The following is a 17,256-nucleotide window of genomic DNA, read 5'->3' as shown; positions in this document are numbered from 1 at the left end:
CGCCGCGGGGACGCGTGTCCATCCACCGTCCACTGAGAGGACGCCTTACTCAGCCGGCCCGGCGCGCGCGGCCAATCCCCTCGCCGGGCGCCTGGGGCTGGACCCCGAGACGGATTCTCCCCCTCCCCAATGATGCTCCTCCAGTTGCAGGAGCAACGCAAGTGTATCATTGTCCCGAGGAAGAGGAGCGGTGTGGTTCTTGCCCGTCTCTGCAGAACCACTGCCCTGGAGCTGCACCCGCCCGCGCCCCGAGCGGCTGTGATCTTCCCCGGGAACGTGGAGACCCGCGCGCCCGCCCTGCCCAGCCAGCGACACCCCCTCTTGGAGCCCCGTTTGCTGCCACGATCGGCCAACGTGCCCTCCCCCAAACCACGGCTCATTCTGTCCACCTTGTATACTTCCGTTATTCGTGGGTTATTGGATAGTCCGTCTCGTAAATGTGTAGCATTCTGCTGCTTTCCTGCTTCTTTCTGGGGACAGTGCCGGCGTCTGCTGAGACCGGCGGGGAGAGGCGCCTGAGCCCGGAGAAGAGCCAAGTATGGGGACCGGGGCTAAAAGCGGCGGTGGTTCTTCCCGCGCGCTATTTCTATATTCAGGCGGTGGATACATCCGGAAATAAGTAAGTGGAGAAACAGCTGCCTGGTTTTTTTTTGTTTTTTTTTTAATTTATTTTATTTTATTTATTTATTTATTTACTGCCTAACTATTTTTGGAATGCAGTGAAAGCTTACTGTCACTTCTTTCCAGGTTTATCCTAAAGCCCAAGAACTCCTTTCTCCATGGCAGTTTAAATTTCAGGATATTTGGGTGCTATCCACATCCGGTTGTAACTGTCTTTCTCCGTTCCAAGCAATCTTTCTCAGAGCTTTCGAAACAATCCCGAATTAGCTCTTCTCCTAGCTCTTTGCATAGAGATCCCCACATAACTGGAGAGACAACTATTAATACTTTTGCATCACCTGTAATAAGGAATTTAGATCCAGCTGTTAGAAACTTGGATTCATTTTCCCCTGGTGCTGCCCTACGTTCCCAGGTGCACATGTGCAGGTGAACATGCTTTGAAACTCAAAAGGAATGATCAAGCGACTATTTGAAACTTTAGAGGTTAGAGGGAAAGTATATGTGTTTGCAACAAAGGTTTATTTCACTCCATTGAACTCAACAACTGAAATTATACTCAAAATTTACGCCTAGGATTTACATACTTAGAAATTATTGTCTTTTTTTAATTGTTCACCATGTATATTTTATAGGAAAGAAAAAAAAAACAAAAAACCTTGGGATTAAGTTTTCCAAAGCAAATAAGAGATATTAAATAGTATAATTGGAGAAACTAAATATAATCTTAATAGCAAGAGCACTCACTCAAAATAAAAAAAAAATAAAAAAACAACAAAAAACAAAAACTCTCATACTGTATCACTTAGATGATACACTATTTGCTGGCTTTTGCCCATGCTGGGCACGATTTATAATTCTTTTAAAATATATATATATTTTATTGATTTTTTACAGAGGAAGAGAAAGGGATAGTTAGAAACATCAGTCAGCTGCCTCTTGCACACCCCCCACTGGGGATGTGCCCACAACCAGGGTACATGCCTTTGACCGGAATTGAACCCAGGACCCTTCAGTCTGTAGGCCAATGCTCTATCCACTGAGCCAAACCAGTCTCAGCAATTTTTGTTGTTGTTAATCCTCACTTAAGGATATATATATTTTTTATATATATATATATATATATATACATATTTTTTTTTTTTTTTGAGAGAGAGAGAGAATAAAAGGGAGGGAGGAAGAGAGGGGGAGAGAGAGAAAAATATTGATGTAAGGGAGCCTCCTGAATCTGGAACCCAGGTTAAGTGCCCTTGACTGGAATTGAACTCACAACCTTTCCATTCATGGGCTGACTAATCACTGACAAACACTGACCTGGGCTATAATACTAATTTTTATTTTTTTTAAATATAATTTTATTGATTTTTTTTACAGAGAGGAAGGGAGAAGGATAGAAAATTAGAAACATCGATGATGAGAGAAACATCGATCAGCTGCCTCCTGCACATCCCCTGGGGATGTGCCCGCAACCAAGGTACATGCCCTTGAACGGAATTGAACCTCGGACCCTTCAGTCCGCAGGCTGATGCTCTATCCACTGAGCCAAACCGGTTTTGGCAATACTAATTTTTAAAAGAATCATTGAGAGAGATTTTTCAAATATTTTTAGAGGCACTATTTGATCACAAATTTTTTTTTCTTTTTTTTTTTTTAATATTTTATTGATTTTTGTACAGAGAGGAAGGGAGAGAGATAAGAGAGTTAGAAACATCAATGAGAGAGAGTCATCGACCAGCTGCCTCTTGCACACCCACTACTGGGGATATGCCTGAAACCAAGGCACATGCCCTTGACCGGAATCGAACCCGGGGCCCTTCAGTCCCCAAGCCAACACTCTATCCATTGAGCCAAACCGGTCCCGGCTGATCACAAATTTTCTTGTGATGGACATAAAATAAATAGTAGGTTGATAAAAATATTTTTACATATGAAATGCATAAATACATTCTATGTTTACATAGATTCATTTATTAATCTATTCCCTTGCAATTTTCTAATGAAACAGTTTTATGTTATCTCGGCCATTGGCATCCTCTTCTTTTTTAAATCTCTGATCCATCATATTCATTCTGATACCCTAAGTATAACAGAGAAGACAAGTGTATGTTGGGAGAGAGCATGAAGGAGAAGAGTTCACAGACTGGACAGCATAATGGTTGTGCATTTGTTCCTTAAAATAATCTTTCTATATTATTCTTCTACCTATCACAGGTTCACATCTTCTCCAGGTGAAAAGATATTCCAGGTTAAAATCTCGGCACCAGATGAGCAATTCACTAGAGTTGGCGTCCAGGTTTTAGACCGCAAGGATGGGTCCTTCATAGTCAGATACAGAATGTATGCAAGCTACAAAAATCTGAAGGTTGAAGTTAAATTCCAAGGTCAACATGTGGCCAAATCCCCATATATTTTAAAAGGTAATTTGGAACATAATTTTAAAACAACAAGTTGAATACAATGATGCCTGTCATTTAATATTTTTTAAAAAAGTTAGCATGATTTTTTCATTAAAAGAAAAAAGTAGACATTCTCTCCTTGAAAGCTAAATTGAGAGTCCTGAGGAGATGCAAGATTTGAATGGAAATTATAATTCACTGAAGAGGAAAGATCATACTAATAGAGAAATTATTCCCTAAAGACACAACATTAACAAGAATAATCAAGCTATATACAATATGGTCATAGATTATACTTACTTAATTGGAAGTATGTGACAAGTAACTGAGAAGCATTATTGAAATTTGATCACTTCAGGAAAAGAGAAAGGGCTTAAAGCAAAAGGGAGAAGTTAGCAGTTATTTTTTAAATATATTTTTATTGATTTTAGAGAGGGATAGAGAGAGAGAAACTTCAATGATGAGAATCATTGATCAGCTGCCTCTTGCACGCCCCCTACTGGGGATTGAGTCCAAAATCCAGGAGTGTGCCCTTGGCCTGAATCGAACCTGGGACTCTTCAGTTCGCAGGCCTACACTCCATCCACTGAGCCAAACCGGCTAGGGCATCAGTTGTTTTTTGTTTGTTTTTGTTCCAGTAGTATTTTTCTGGAGAAATTCTGATTTATTTATTTATTTATTTATTTATTTATTTATTTGCTGATTTATTTATTTATTTGTATAGGATGAGACTGCAGCTGCATTACCTAGAGCCAAACCCTTCCATATCAATGGAGATAGTACCCTAACACAGTGGAAAAGCAGTGTATATACAGAGACAAATTTTTCTTGTCCCCCACCTCCCACAAAGGCAAATGTTTTAAAAATATTTCCCACATTCCACCAGGACTACGTGGTACAATATAAACCTTAAAAAAATATTCCATTGGCGCTACTGCCTGGGTCAGGTGGGAATCTGAAAATTATAGAAAGGAATGACAGTAAAATCTCAATTCAGATTCTGCTATATTTTCTTAGTATTATTTCTATAAACATATAATCAATCAATTACAATATGAATGAACTTTTTTTTTTCCCCAGAAAGGAGGAATCATTGATCTGCTGCCTCCAGCATGCCCCCTCCTGGGCACTGAGCCTGCAACCAGGGCAGGTGCCCTGAATGGGTATCAAACTATGACCTTTCCTGGTTCATAGATGCTCAACCACTTAACCAAAAATAGAATGAACTATTTTGAAGATTGCTCTTATTTTTGTATTAATATAATTCTCAAAATAAACATAATGGAGGTTCTTTGTTTACTTATATTGTTATTGATGATTGATGATGATTTACTCATTGAGGAAAATACCTTAGACACTTTAAGAAACTGTTTTTATGAAAGATCATTGAAGTATTAATTTTATATCACTTTTGTCTTTCATTAAAAGATATACTCCTTTGATATATTTTTACCAATGTTTGCTTATTTTTAAGTACACAAAACATAAAAAATAATGGATTATAATAGCCACTGAGAGCAAAAATTAGTTACTATTGGCTTTCAATTGAACTCATCTGAAGCAGTCCTCACTGAAAATATCACAACCTTACTGTGAAGAACAAAAGACAAAATACCCTTCCTAATAACCTCGGCAGCATTTGTGAAGTCATATAATGGATATTTGTCATGTGTTTCACATGCTGAAATTATTACTACAATATATGATTTGTTGCTTGTGTGTAATTAGGGCCGGTTTACCACGAGAACTGTGACTGTCCTCTGGGAGATAGTGCAGCCTGGCTACAAGAGATGAACTGCCCAGAAACCATCGCTCAGATTCAGAGAGATCTGGTGCATTTTCCTACTGTTGATCCAGAAAAGATTGCAGAAGAAATCCCAAAGAGATTTGGACAAAGGCAGAGCTTGTGTCACTATACCGTGAAGGATAACAAGGTACAATTTTTTTTTCTTTCTTTATTGATTAAGGTATTACATATGTGTCCTTATCCCCCATTGCCTCCCCACACCACCACCATCCCCACTCATGCCTTACCCCCCTGGTTAGGCTTATCTGCATGCATACAAGTTCTTTGGTTGATCTCTCCCCCTTACCCACACCCTCCCCTACCTTCCCTCTGAGGTTTGATGGCCTGATTAATGCTTCTCTGTCTCTGGATTCATTTTTGTTCATCAGTTTCTATTGTTCATTATATTCCACAAATGAGTGAGAGCATGTGATATTTATCTTTCTCTGGCTGAATTATTTCTCTTAGCATAATGCTCTCCGGGACCATCCATTATGTTGCAAATGGTAGGAGTTCCTTCTTTTTTACAGCAGCATAGTATTTTATTGTGTAGATGTACCACAGTTTTTTAACTCATCTGCTGAAGGGCACTTAAGCTGTTTCCAAATCTTAGCTATTGTAAATTGTGCTGCTATGAACATAAGGGTGCATAAATCCTTTTTGATTGTTGTTTCTATTTTCTTGGGATATATTTCTAGAAGTGGGATCACTGGGTCAAATGGGAGTTCCATTTTTAGTTTTTTGAGGAAACTCCATACTGTTCTGCACAGTGGTTGCACCAGTCTGCATTCCCACCAGCAATGCACGAGGGTTTTTTTCTCCGAATCCTCGCCAGCACTTGTCATTTGTTGATTTGTTGATAATAGCCATTCTGACAGGTGTGAGATGGTACCTCATTGTCCTTTAGATTTGCATCTCCAGGATGATTAATGACTTTGAGCATGTTTTCATATGTCTCTTGGTTTTCCTTATATTCTCACAAGGTACAATTTGTGCTTGAGGTTTGCTTGTCTATCTTAGTGATTTTTCATTTTGGCCATTTGGCTACAACGTGGTATGTAGTTTTACTAACAATCATTCTGAGGATCATTCTGATAAGCTTTATCTCAGTGAAGCCTGCCAATACTTCTAGACTAATGTAGCAAACATTCGATTCTCTTCCAGGTTTATATCAAGACTCATGGTGAACATGTAGGTTTTAGAATTTTCATGGATGCCATCCTACTTTCTTTGACTAGAAAAGTAAGTATTTCTTTGATATATAAAATGAACACTTTAAGCCTAGGTTTTAAAATATATTTTTTCTAACTAAAAATAATAACCATATCAGGCATGTCCCATTTGGGTCTTATTATAATGCTATTCTGAAGTTTTATGTCTTGAGGGGTGCTTGTGTTAATGTCCTAAGGCTGCTGTCATAAAGTACCACAAACTGGGTGACTTTATTTTAAAAAATATATATATTTTATTGATTTTTTACAGAGAGGAAGGGAGAGGAATAGAAAGTTAGAAACATCGATGATGAGAGAGAAACATCCATCAGCTGCCTCCTGCACACCCCCCACTGGGGTTGTGCCCGCAACCAAGGTACATGCCCTTGACCGGAATCGAACCTGGGACCTTTTAGTCCGAAGGCTGACGCTCTATCCACTGAGCGAAACCAGTTTCGGCTGGGTGGCTTTAAAGAACAGTAATTCATTCTTTCACGGTTCTGGAGACTAGACGTCCAAAATCAAGGTGCCAGCAGGGCTGTGCTTCCTCTGAAACCTACGGAGGAGAAGAACCCTTCTCGGCTCTTCCTGACCTCTGGTGGTGCCCAGCAATACTTGGCATTCTCTGGTTTGCAGCTGCATTGCTCTAGTCTCTGTCCTCACAAGGCATTCTCCCTGTATGTCCTCACCTCTCTTTATAAGGACACACGTTGCTCAATAGGAGGCATTATACAATGCAAGACGTGCTGGAAAGCTCTTTTCTTTTTCCTAGGTAAGGATGCCCGATGTGGAGTTTTTTGTTAATTTGGGAGATTGGCCTTTGGAGAAAAAGAAATCCAGTCCACACATCCTTCCGATCTTTTCCTGGTGTGGCTCCACAGACTCCAAGGATATCGTGATGCCCACCTACGACCTGACTGACTCTGTTCTGGAAACCATGGGCCGGTGAGAGGCGGGTCAGACCCAGAGCCTTAGTTTTTTCGTTTTTTCCCCTTGGTGAGTTCTTTCCCAACAGCCTCTGCGAGGTGATGGTTGGAGGGAAAATGTGTTGTGCTTTCTGTCTTCCAGGGTAAGTCTGGACATGATGTCTGTTCAAGCAAACACGGGTCCTCCCTGGGAAAGCAAAAACTCCACAGCTGTCTGGAGGGGCCGAGACAGCCGGAAAGAGAGGCTTGAGCTGGTCAAACTCAGCAGAAAACACCCAGAGCTCATAGACGCTGCCTTCACCAACTTTTTCTTCTTCAAACACGACGAAAGCCTCTATGGTCCCATTGTGAAACACATTTCATTTTTTGATTTCTTCAAGGTAAGGCATCATCTGTGACCAGTTCTTTTTTTTTTGCTAAATACAGTTGACCCCTGAACTACATGGGATTGGACTGCACAGACCCATTTGCAGGCTGGTTTTCCTTCATAGACAGTCAGCCCTCTGTTGCCCCAACTTTTGAATCCATGGATTCAGTCAACGGCAGATCAAAAACAGTCTATTTATGTCAGGCTGTGAATCCGCAGATGCAGATGGCCGGCTGTATGCATTGATTTTTGCCATTTTATATGAGGAACTTGATCGCCTGTGGATTTGGGTATCTGTGGGGGTCCTGGAACCAGTCCTCCATGGATACGAAGGGACAACTGTTTGGGGGGCGGGGGGGATATCAAAAGTTAGAAAGAAAAGAAGAAAAAGAAGTTATTTGCATGACTGTCACAGTGCTGGAGAGGGGGAGGAGTCCGTGTCCCTAAACCCCATGCTGTTCAAGGGAATACTGTATCTTCATTTCGGAGAGATAAATTAAGGCCTATAATTCAGTGACTTTTAGGGCATGGGGCCCCAGGGACTGTACTCAGTACCCAGCCCTGACATTAAAGTAAGGTGACCAGACATCCCACTTTTGGTGGAATGGTCCCGATTTTTAACAACTTGTCCCATGTCCCAATTCGGGACTTTTTTAAAATGCCGCGGGACTTGGGACAAATTGTTAAAAATCGGGACGTCTGGTCACTTTACATTAAATGTATATTAGGGAGCTTGGGGCCAGGGGAGAATTATAATTTTTCCCCTCGGTTGACCCCCAAGGTAGTACATTTCAACTCCAAAATCTTTTTTTATTAATAGGTACATAAGTGGTTTTACAAATACTTCTTTCCAGAGCCACAGCTTGACAACAGACTAAAGAAGATGTAAACCAGGTGTCTCTTAATAGGGGAAATGACTTGAAACCCATCCAAATGGCCTGCGTGGGAATTCTTTCTGTAGCTAGAAGGTGTATTGCTCATGTTTCCCAAGGAGTGGGAACTCTAGCAACTCCACTTTTCAAGCAGTAGGATACTGCCCTGTTCTCTAGACCAGTGGTCGGCAAACTGCGGCTCGTGAGCCACATGCCTCAATCAGATTGAGGACGTTTTTAGCAAAGGCTAAAACTCCATTAGGTTTAGGAGTACCCTAATTAAGTTAATAACAATGTACCTACCTATATAGTTTAAGTTTAAAAAAATTGACTCTCAAAAGAAATGTCAATCGTTGACCTGTAGATATTTAGCTCTGTTGACTAATGAATTTGCTGACCACTGCTCTAGACCAATGAGTAGTTTTTGAAGTCCCATGTGGTGGTGAGAAAGGTGGGTAAGGCAAGTGGTTAGTGAGCTCTGTCTATGCTATATTTGGCCAAGTTTGTTTTTTGTTGTTGATGTCACATGGCAGCAGGTAGACCTAAAGAATTCCACTAGTTGAGTTGTCAGTATTTCCATATGCATATCACAGAGATTTGTGAAACATGGTAAAGCCAAAGAGAGCTAATACATTCTCAAGGTATTCTGTCATGCCTTTGCTTTATTCCTATCTGTTGAATTTGCTACAACTAAAGACCACTGATTAACACAATGCTATGAATATTTTTATTCAGAGATGTACTTGCCTCAGAGCTTGTTAATTTCCTTAAGACTTGTGTGTGGCCACCTAATGTTTAAAAGGTATGGTTAACATGGCATAGAATTTGCCTTCAACAGGTGCTCACATGTGATTGATTAAGTAGTAGGGAAATTACAGTCACCATATATCGATCTTTCTTTAGGTTGCAGCCTGAGGACAACAGTTATTTATTATTTTATTGGCTGCCTCAACATTAGACTTGTGGTCTGTGAAATTTAGGAGAGCTCCCAAATAAGCCTTCAACTCCAGGTCAGCACGTTTTATAACCAGCACGTTTTATAACAGCAGTTACTAAATGGTGAAAGCAGAGGGGAAAATCTGGCCAGTTTATATCTGAGGACAGTGGGGCTCTTTGTGTGGAAAGGGGAGGAGAATAATGAAAGAACACAAAAATGAAATTATTATAGAGGTTCTTACATTTTATTGCCGTTTCACAGCACAAGTATCAAATAAACGTCGATGGCACTGTCGCAGCATATCGCCTGCCGTATCTTCTGGTCGGCGACAGTGTTGTGCTGAAGCAGGACTCCATCTACTATGAACACTTCTACAACGAGCTGCAGCCCTGGAAGCATTACATTCCTGTTAAAAGCAACCTGAGCGATCTTTTAGAAAAGCTTAACTGGGCAAAAGATCACGATGAAGAGGTAAGGTCAGTCTCCTTGTACCGTATTATCATAGCCTCGATTATTTGTTTTAAATATATATTTGTATTGGTTTCAGAGATGGAGAGATAGGAACATCAATGATGAGAGAGAATCATTGATTGGCTGCCTCCTGCAAGCCCCACAATGGGGATGGAGACCGCAATCCGGGCATGTGCCCTGACTGCAAATGGAATCGTGACCTCCTGGTTCATAGGTCAATGCTGAACCACTGAGCCATGCTGGCTGGGCTCATGGCTTCATTTTAAATGTCTGCTCAGTAGGCTCAGAATAGGCCTTTACCTATAAATAGTAAGCCCCTTTGGTAACCCAATTCCATTTAGGGTAAATATAGGTACGTATTGTAGCTTGGATTAACTGTCCAGTCTGCACATGAAACAAAAAGCTAAACCTTGACTTTGACTTTGCTTTCACTTTTAGTCAGGTTGATCTTGACTAAACACTCCCTCACTTCTACTAGGAACATGAAAACTAAGAAAGCTGGCCTGGTAGAAGGGAAAACTAACTGCTATGGATTAAAATGAGGGATTTGGAGGATGTGAAGAAAAAGGAACCCTAGTACACTGCTGGTGGGAATGCAGACTGGTGCAGTCATTATGGAAAACAGTATGAAGTTTCCTCAAAAAATTAAATATGGAACTGCCATTTGACCCTGTGATCCTACTTCTAGGAATATATCCTAAGAAACTCGAAACACCTATCATAAAGAATATATGCTCCCCTGTGTTCATAGCAGCACAATTTACAATAGCTAAGACCTAGAAACAGCCCAAGTGCCCGTCAGTAGATGAACGGATAAAAAAGCTGTGGTATATCTACACAGTGGAATACTATGCAGGGGTAAAAAAGAAGAAACTCTTACACTTTGAGACAGCATAGAGGGAGCTGGAGAGTATCATGCTAAGTGAAATAAATCAGTCAGAGAAAGACAAGCATCACATGATTTCACTCATATAGAATCTAATTAACAAAATAAAATGATGAACAGAGTGGATCCAGAGACATGGAAGCATAGAACAGAATGTAGAATCTCAGAGGGAAGGAAGGGGAGTGTGGGTGGGTGGGGGGAAGGTAATCAACCAAAGACCTTGCATGCATATATGCATAACCCATGGATGCAGTTAGTGGAGTGGGAAGGCCTGGGGCAGGAAGGGGGGTTGGAGGTAGGTTGAAGGAGGTTGATGGGGAGGAAAAGAGGACATATGTAATACTTTCAACAATAAATATTTTTTAAAATAAAATAAAGCTAAAAAAAATTAGAGATTGCATGAAATAAACTTGGAAGTAATTTCTGAAAACTTATGAGACACTGCATTAAGCTTAATCCTGCATTTACTTTACAAAGTCATTGTTACTTCATTTAATGTATACTCTTTCTCTCCAAGAGACTTAATTCTAGAAGGTTTAATGACTTCTCAAACTTTTAAGTCTTAAAAATCTTTTTAATTAAAATAAACATACTCTGTTAACTGTTCCCTGTACCAGGAAAGACTAACCCCAAAGATATTTTTCCCACTAAAATGTACTCTGAAGGCCCTAACCAGTTTGGCTCAGAGAGTCGGCTTGCTGACTGAAGGTTCCCAGATTCGACTCCGGTCAAGGGCATGTTACTGATCAATGTTTATCTCTCATTGATGTTTCTAACTCTCTATCCCACTCCCTTCTTCTCTATAAAAAATCAATAAAATATATATTTTTAAATGTACTCTGAAGATCAGATTTCCTATGTCTGCATGGGGAAAATATGTTTCATGAAAGGATTTTTTGTTGCTGTTGTTGGTTCCATAGGCAAAGAAGATAGCAAAAACAGGACAAGAATTTGCAAGAAATAATCTCATGGGTGATGACATATTCTGTTATTACTTTAAACTTTTCCAGGTCAGTATTTTCTAAGAAAAATTACATCTAACTTGTAATTGATCATATTAGTAGTTAAGTGAAATGATATTATGTATATATATATATATATAAACAGTTATACAAATAATATTTATAATTTCACTTAACAATGTCTGAAAGTATATTATATAAGGAAATAAATGTACCTTTGTGGGTGAAAATCAAGGACAAATATTAGTAATATTGAAAAAAGAAGAAAACCAAAGAGTACCTATTGGATAATGCTACAACATTAAAGGAAAGGCATTAATGTTAGAACTATGTGGTATTTGGTTAGGAAATTGGCATCTGATTCTGCAAAATTACTATGCATGGATTCATATTTTCTCTTTGTATAGTATTACTGCTTACTGCCTTATCATTTCTTTGTCTACTGCAATGTATGTTTAGAACTGTTGTGCTGACTCCATATGAGTCATGATTTCTCTTAGAAATCATTTCATGGACCTTAGCGTTTAGGGATCATAATTAAAGCATAGCTGACAATTTGAAAGGTTCTTTAAAAAAAAAAAAAAAGCAATAGTAAGCAAGTAATTTGCTAATAATTATACTAGATATAATTAAGCTTTTTTTTTTATCACAAAATTGTAGATATTGAGCCCCATATCTTAGGCTCTGTTACAAGATAAAGTCAGACTTTTTCCTAGTCTGCACTGGCCTCTTCCCCTTTTTAACTTCTAGAGGGTGGTGAAGGGATGGAGTGGGTGAAGGTGTACACCGAAGGAGTGGGGGATTAAATATCTAAATTCCTAAAGATCTACAGGGTAGCAGTAGTGTATAAGCTCACATACACTAGTGTGTAAGCACCTAGTCCAGAGCCTGTCACAGAAGAAGCACATAATGAACGAAGATGGTGACTGATTCTGTATAAGCCATGGGAGGTAAGACAAAAATAGTCTCTGTCCTCAAATTTTCAGTCTTGGGAAAATTATGTGCACAGTTTTTTTTTTTCAATGCAAGGCAAAGGCAGTACAAAGTAAGTTAAAAATCCAGTCATATAGCCGAAACCGGTTTGGCTCAGTGGATAGAGCATCAGCCTGCAGACTGAAAGGTCCGGGGCTGGATTCTGGTCAAGAGCATGTACCTTGGTTGCAGGCACATCCCCAGTAGGGGGTGTGCAAGAGGCAGCTGATGGATGATTCTCTCTCATCGATGTTTCTAACTATCCCTCTGACTTCCTCTCTGTGAAAAATCAATAAAGTATATATTTTTAAAAATCTATATAAATAAAAGATGAATAAGGAGAGATCCCCTAGAAATAGGCAACCAGTGTCCAGAGGACAGCTGCCTCAAAAACTCTGTTGTGGAATGTTTAAGGGGAGTATGGTGGACCTTGAATGTTGTCACTTGACACGTGTGAGTTAAATGGAACCATATCCTAACAAATTTTAGCATATCTCATTTGGTAAGTAAGGATCCTTTAAGCATCATGTAAGGAATGCTTTTGTATTTTTGCCTATACAGGAATATGCCAATTTACAAGTGAGTGAGCCCCAGATCCGAGAGGGCATGAAGAGGGTAGAACAGCCCACTGAGGATGACCTCTTTCCTTGCACATGCCATAGGACAAAGGTAACCAGGACGAGCCAGTGTCAGAGTAGCAGCTAACTTTATTCAGTCAGGCAAGGATCGTTTGAGTTTCTCCTGGAACCTCCCAGGCAAAAGAAAGGGTGCTGAGATCCAATGAGAGAGAAGACGTAGGAGCTCCCAGCAAAGTGGACCGAGGTCTTTTTGTAATGTGAGAATTCACATCGAATGGCATTTGAATTTAGAGATGAAAAGTATATAACCATGATTATTCATTTTAGCAAATTATTCATGAAAAGCAATAACTGTTGGTACCACCACATACTGATTTTGTTTATAAAAGGCACGTTCAGCCCCACCTGGTTTGGCTCAGTGGATAGAATGTCAGTCTGAGGACTGAAAGGTCCCAGGTTCAATTCTAGTCAAGGGCATGTACCTTGGTTGCGGGCACATCCCCATTAGGAGATGTGCAGGAGGTAGCTGGTCAATGTTTCTCTTTCATCGATGTATCTAATCAGTAAAAAAAAAAAAAAAATTTTCCTAAAAAGGGGGGATCTCTCCTTTCAATTCTGACAAGGCCATAATTGAAAGATACCCTCTCACAAAGTTAGTGATTTGGTGTCAGAACGCTTCTGTGGACTCCAAATGAAACTGGGCAGCTCCTTCTCTCAGCTCCCTTTTTTAAATTTTCTTTTTAATTTGTCTAAGTATTCTAAGGGATGTCAAATGATTATACTTATTTGTAGAAGTTAGGGGGCCTAGAATGACATCTTTATTTATTTCTTCCTCATTGTGCATTCTACCCTGTCACTGACCATTCATAACACAAGACCCTTTACAGTTTGGGTTCAACATCAGTAGTCTATAAAACTCTACCCGTCGGTGATTCCAAAAACAGTTCTGGACCCTATAAGTCTATAGCAGTAACTTGACCTTTTTTTTTTTCTTTGTTCATCTTTAAGGAAAGACAATTACTAATATAAGTCTTCCTAACTCATATGTGACTTCTTGATGGCTCTAAATATTTTGCTTCTTCGTTTCAGACCAAAGATGAACTCTGACATGCAGAATACCTTCCCTCCAAATAATGGTGCTCTGAAGACTCTTCTTAACTGAAAAAGAAGAATTTTTTAAAAAATGTTAATGCTATGGACAATATAAAATCTGCTATGTGATTGTCTGGGTCATGAAGATGTATTTCTTATTATGCAGTATTCCCTTGACTGTCTTTTAAAGCACATTTTTAGAATTTTATAATAAAACCACTTATTTTAAAGGCCTGTGATATGCTAGTTATTGTGTTTGGATCAGTAAAAAGAGGGGGAGTCTGGGTCCTGAACTGAGTGTGGAACATCACAGCAGCCACCAGCAACCCAGAAATGTGGTTTGCAAGACAAAGCAATAAACCTCTGTCTTGCTTACACTATTATTTTGGATTTAAGTCCCTCACAGCCAAACCTAACAAATATATTTACAAGGCCTTTCACAGTCTGGTTTTTGCCTGCATCTTTAATCAAATCTCCCATGACTTCCTAATTGTGTACTCTGTAGCCCAGCAAAACAAATCCCTTATCCTCTTTCAATAGCTTCTTACCTTGCTCGTGTATGCTTCCCCCTTGGTCTGCAATGCCATCACCCTCTCTTCTTCCTCTGGCTTAGACAGCCTTCAATGCTCATTTCAGGAATCACCTCTATGACCCTTCCATCTGCATCTGCCATCCTATGTGGTAGGGATCTAGTTGGTTATCTTTCTCCCTTACCAGATTTTAAGCAGCTTGACCACAGGGACCCTGCTCTTCTTCTATTTAATGAAGTACCTCCAACTGGGAAGGCTCAGTAAATATTAAATAAATAACGACTGAATGAATGAAAATCACTTTGAAATGTGATTAAGAGAATTAAAAAGGAACTTGAAACCTAACACTGAACCGTAATATAATATTTTACATTTATCTAAGTTTCCCTTCCACCCACCTTACAGTTAGTCTGTGAGAAATTGTGTTGTATCTTATGTACATAAACATAACATGTGTCTGCAGCTTAAAAAATAATTATAAGAAGCCTGGCTGGTGTGGCTCAGTAGTTGAGAGTCAATTTATAATCCAGAAGTCAATGGTCAGGGCACATGCCTGGGTTGCAGGCTTGATTCTCAGTGTGGGGCTTGCAGGAGTCAGCTAACCAATGATTCTCTCTCATCATAGATGTTTTTATCTCTCCTCCCCTCCTTTCTGAAATTAAAAATATATTGTTTAAAATAAGAATTATAAGAAAACACCCATGTAACTACTAAAAAGATTCTTTTCTTGACAAACTAGTCAGACTCCTGAACCTTCTAGGTGCATAAGTGCACTTGCTTATAAAACCCAGTTTCGGCAAGAACCCTGCTTAGTCCTTTTAGCAAGAATCTTCCATCCTCCAGTGCATTTGGTCTTAAATTTACTGAAAATCATTGAGTTGAACTCTTAGAGAGGATTTTATGCCATGTAAATAAAGTTGTCTTTAAAAGCATAGCTAGAAAATTAGGAGTCAAGAAATGTTAATTAAGACTTGGAATTCAGATCCTTTTTTACAGCTGCATAGTACCACAGTTGTTTAATCCACTGGTCTACCGATGAACACTTAGGCTGAATTTAGCTATTGTAAATAATGCAGGATCTCTTTCCCTTTAAAGCAGCCTGGAAGGACCTAGAGAGTATTATGCTAAGGCAAATAAGCCAGTTAGAGAAAGACAAGTATCACATGATCTCACTTTTATGTGGAATCTAATGAACAAAATAAAAGATGAATAAAAAAGCTCCAGAAACATTGAAGCATGCAATGGACTATTTCAGAGGGGAGTTGGGGGAGGGGGTGTACGGACTGGAAGAGATTAACCAATGAACTTATATGCACATATATGCACAGTCCATGGACACACAATAATGCAGGGAAGGCCTAAGGAGTGGAAGAGACTGGGGTAGAAAGGTTTAATAAGGGGGAGGGGGGCGCGGGAGATATCTGTAATAATACTCTCAAAAATAAAGATAACTTAAAAAAAAAAAAAAAGATTTGTAGCCAAAACTGGTTTGGCTCAGTGGATAGAGCATCTGCCTGCAGACTGAAGGGTCCCAAGTTTGATTCCAGTCAAGGATATGTACCTTGGTTGCGGACACATCTCCATTGTTGGGTGTGCAGGAGGCAGCTGATCGATGTTTCTAACCCTCTACCCCTCATTCTTCCTCTCTGTAAAAAATCAATAAAATTTGTAATAAAAAAAGATTTGTAACTGCGAAAAATGCTTGAGATAAATGACAAGTGTTTTTCTGGATTTTATTTCCTTCCATGCTCTGTGGCAGAAAAGAGGACAGTTACCAACCACACTGAGCTTGGGGAAGATTCATTCATTCAAGAAGCACTGATTTGCCAGGCATTAGTCTACATACAGGAGGTTCAAGATAAAACAGGCACAAAACTCCCTGGCTTTATGGAGAGTTTGCAGTCCAGTAAGAAGACAGATGCTTCATAGTATATTAGGTGACCAGGGTAAAAGGATAGAAACTGGGGCGATTAGGCAAGGCCCTAGGGGGGAATGACACCAAAGACTGCCGGAATACCCTGAGAGGAGGAACCAGCCAGTGAAAAGCCCTGTAGAGGGGCACATTTTTAAAAAAATATTTATGTGTGTATATATATACATACATATATTAATAGATTCTTTACAGAGAGGAAGAGAGAGGGACAGAGAGTCACAAACATAGATGAGAATCATTATTCAGCTGCCTTTGACCGGAATCGAACCCGGGACCTTTCAGTCCGCAGGCCGACACTCTATCCACTGAGCCAAACCGGCCTTGGCAAGGGCACATCTTTTTTAATAACGGGCCAGTTGAGAAGCCTTTGGAAGGTTTCCAGCCAAGGCGTTTCCATCCCAACTGGCTCTAGTTGGCCTCCGTACTGATAACCTAGTGACCAGGCTCGGGGGGCAGCGTGGGAACCAGAGATCGCCTGGCTGTTTCAATAATCGGGGCTAAAATGATGCTTGGAGCTCGCACCGGTCTGAGCATGAGAAGTGGCTGGATTCCGTATGTATTCGCACAGAGAGCCAACTGGACCCACCACACCTGAGGTGCCACCGCGTGTTTCCGACCTGCGTAACTTCCCACGGGGCGGCCGGGGTGGCGCAGGGTCCGGCGCGGAACGCGGCGGCGGTGGGCAGCGGCCGGAGGCGAAGCGTCAGCCACCCACGTGT

The 17,256-nt window shown here is 40.2% G+C and overlaps 1 protein-coding gene across 4 annotated transcripts; it reads left to right on the top strand.

Moving 5' to 3' along the window:
* The first annotated feature begins 429 nt into the window (after positions 1-429).
* Positions 430-14,304, top strand: POGLUT2 (protein O-glucosyltransferase 2). 4 transcript variants are annotated; one of them, XM_036458932.2, is made up of 10 exons: positions 430-619; positions 2,830-3,035; positions 4,743-4,948; positions 5,965-6,042; positions 6,784-6,956; positions 7,080-7,317; positions 9,375-9,584; positions 11,391-11,480; positions 12,966-13,073; positions 14,072-14,304. In XM_036458932.2, the coding sequence occupies exons 1-10, from the start codon at positions 438-440 to the stop codon at positions 14,087-14,089; spliced, it is 1,509 nt and encodes a 502-aa protein (XP_036314825.1). In that variant the 5' UTR covers positions 430-437; the 3' UTR covers positions 14,090-14,304. The 4 variants fall into 4 exon arrangements, 2 of the variants coding, with proteins under 2 accessions (XP_036314825.1, XP_036314828.1); XR_004991604.2 differs by lacking the exon at positions 12,966-13,073 and having other exon boundaries at positions 9,375-9,589; XR_004991603.2 differs by lacking the exon at positions 14,072-14,304 and having other exon boundaries at positions 9,375-9,589; positions 12,966-13,068.
* Positions 14,305-17,256: the final 2,952 nt, after the last annotated feature.

Source organism: Pipistrellus kuhlii, unplaced genomic scaffold (assembly GCF_014108245.1).
Source record: "Pipistrellus kuhlii isolate mPipKuh1 unplaced genomic scaffold, mPipKuh1.p scaffold_m20_p_3, whole genome shotgun sequence".
Classification (NCBI taxonomy): Eukaryota; Metazoa; Chordata; class Mammalia; order Chiroptera; family Vespertilionidae; genus Pipistrellus; species Pipistrellus kuhlii.
This window is presented reverse-complemented; position numbering and strand designations above follow the sequence as displayed.

Excerpts from the sequence above, each read along its gene's own strand:
- POGLUT2 (XM_036458932.2), top strand. The coding sequence starts at position 438 with ATGTGTAGCATTCTGCTGCTTTCCTGCTTCTTTCTGGGGACAGTGCCG. Across the intron at positions 620-2,829 it reads GTGGATACATCCGGAAATAA|GTTCACATCTTCTCCAGGTG; the intron begins GTAAGTGGAGAA and ends TACCTATCACAG. Across the intron at positions 6,043-6,783 it reads TACTTTCTTTGACTAGAAAA|GTAAGGATGCCCGATGTGGA; the intron begins GTAAGTATTTCT and ends TCTTTTTCCTAG.